This window comes from Mesitornis unicolor, unplaced genomic scaffold (assembly GCF_000695765.1).
Source record: "Mesitornis unicolor isolate BGI_N332 unplaced genomic scaffold, ASM69576v1 scaffold33711, whole genome shotgun sequence".
In the NCBI taxonomy this organism is placed as follows: Eukaryota; Metazoa; Chordata; class Aves; order Mesitornithiformes; family Mesitornithidae; genus Mesitornis; species Mesitornis unicolor.
In genome coordinates this window covers 6,699-8,143 of record NW_010162360.1, presented here as the reverse complement: position 1 = coordinate 8,143, position 1,445 = coordinate 6,699, and the positions used below count along the sequence as shown (strand labels likewise).

The 1,445-nt window shown below is 62.7% G+C and overlaps 1 protein-coding gene across 1 annotated transcript in view; it reads right to left on the bottom strand.

The window, feature by feature from the left end:
* Positions 1–1,445, bottom strand: part of LOC104547779 (DNA (cytosine-5)-methyltransferase 3B-like) — a gene marked incomplete at its 5' end in the record, with an annotated part of 11,744 nt that overhangs the window by 6,100 nt on the left and 4,199 nt on the right. The window contains 2 exon segments of the mRNA XM_010193599.1: positions 399–584; positions 1,202–1,360. Of these exon segments, the coding sequence (XP_010191901.1) occupies positions 399–584; positions 1,202–1,360 (345 nt within the window).

Below are 1,445 nucleotides of genomic sequence, written 5' to 3'. Positions count from 1 at the left end.
CGAGCCCCGCTGTGCTCCCACAGCCCCAGCCGGGAGCGGGGGGCAGCTCAGCCCCGGCCGTGCCTGGACTTTGGTCCCCGGCAGGAAGCAAAATAAAAGGCAGAAGCGATGTGTAAGGCTTTGCAGCACCATGACCCGGAGCATGAGGCATCCCTGGGTGGGAATCAGACCCATGGGGTGCTCAGCACCAGCCCCGAGTGCCAGTGGCATCCAGTACCAGCACAGGGCACATCCTGCCAGCGCGGCACTGCCATCAGAGCCCTCAGAGCGAGCACAAGGGGAGCAGCAGTTGCCCCAAATTCCCTCGGGATAAAGCCAGGACAGCATTGGGCCCCATGGCCACGCTGGGAAACAGCCCCAGCAGAGAGAGGAGGGTTTTCCCACAGAGATTTGTCCACATCGCCCCGGGAGATGGGGGAAATGATAAATTCTGGGTTGTGGCAGAAGCGCCCCACATCCTGCTCTGCCACGGTTACCTCCAGGGCATGGTAGATGGCCCGGCGGTAAGACACCAGCTTGTGGAACGTGGAGGAGTTGAAATGCTGCCTGAAGGCCATCAGTCCCACCAGCTTGTCTGCAGAGACCTGTGGGACAGCGACCAGAGCTCACCAGGGGCACAGGCACGCCTGGCTGCGGCCATGTCCCCCATGTCACCATGCACCCCAATGTCACCGTGTCCCCCACACCAGGGCTTTGTCCGGACCATGCAGCTGCATGTGAAGCCCAGCACAGGATTTGCAGAGGTGGGAGGACAGAGGTGGCAGCACTGTGGTCACCATCAGGATGGGCATTCTGCACCCTCTGCTGGCACAGCACTGGCACCAGCACCCAACACCAGCACCCGGCACGGCGCTTCCCTCCCTCCTGCCTGCATCCCAGGGCAGAAACAGGGCAGCCAAGGGGGGACGGGGCTCCAGGAGGGCACCGCTTGCCAAGCAGGGAGGGACAGGGGCAGCCCCAGAGGCCAGGGCTTGGACAAAACCCCACAAAGGGGCTGGGGAGATGCTGCCAATGCTGGATCCCATCACTAACCTACAGTGGCCAGGCATTACAGGCACCAGAATCACCCAGCGGGGTCTCAGCGCGGGAAGGCTGTGGGTGTGCGCGCACAGAATGGGGCAGCAGACAGCAGAAACAGATGGGGAAGGGGTGGCAGGCAGGGGAAGGGGTTTCAGGCAGGGGAAGGAAGGGGCAGCCTTACCTCGGAGAACTTCCCGTCTCCAAACCACTGCACCCACCGCATGCCCGAGCCGGCCGGGCGCTTGGCCGTGGCTCTGTAGGAGACGACGATGGCGGGCCACCAGGAGAAACCTTTGATCTTTCCCCAGACGAGCTCCCCAATCCCGAACTCCTTCCCGTCCTGAAAGAAAAGGAGGCACAGATCAGCCAAAGGCACAGAACATCCCCCTATTTTATCCGAGCAGCCACGCAGGAGAGGCTCCCGC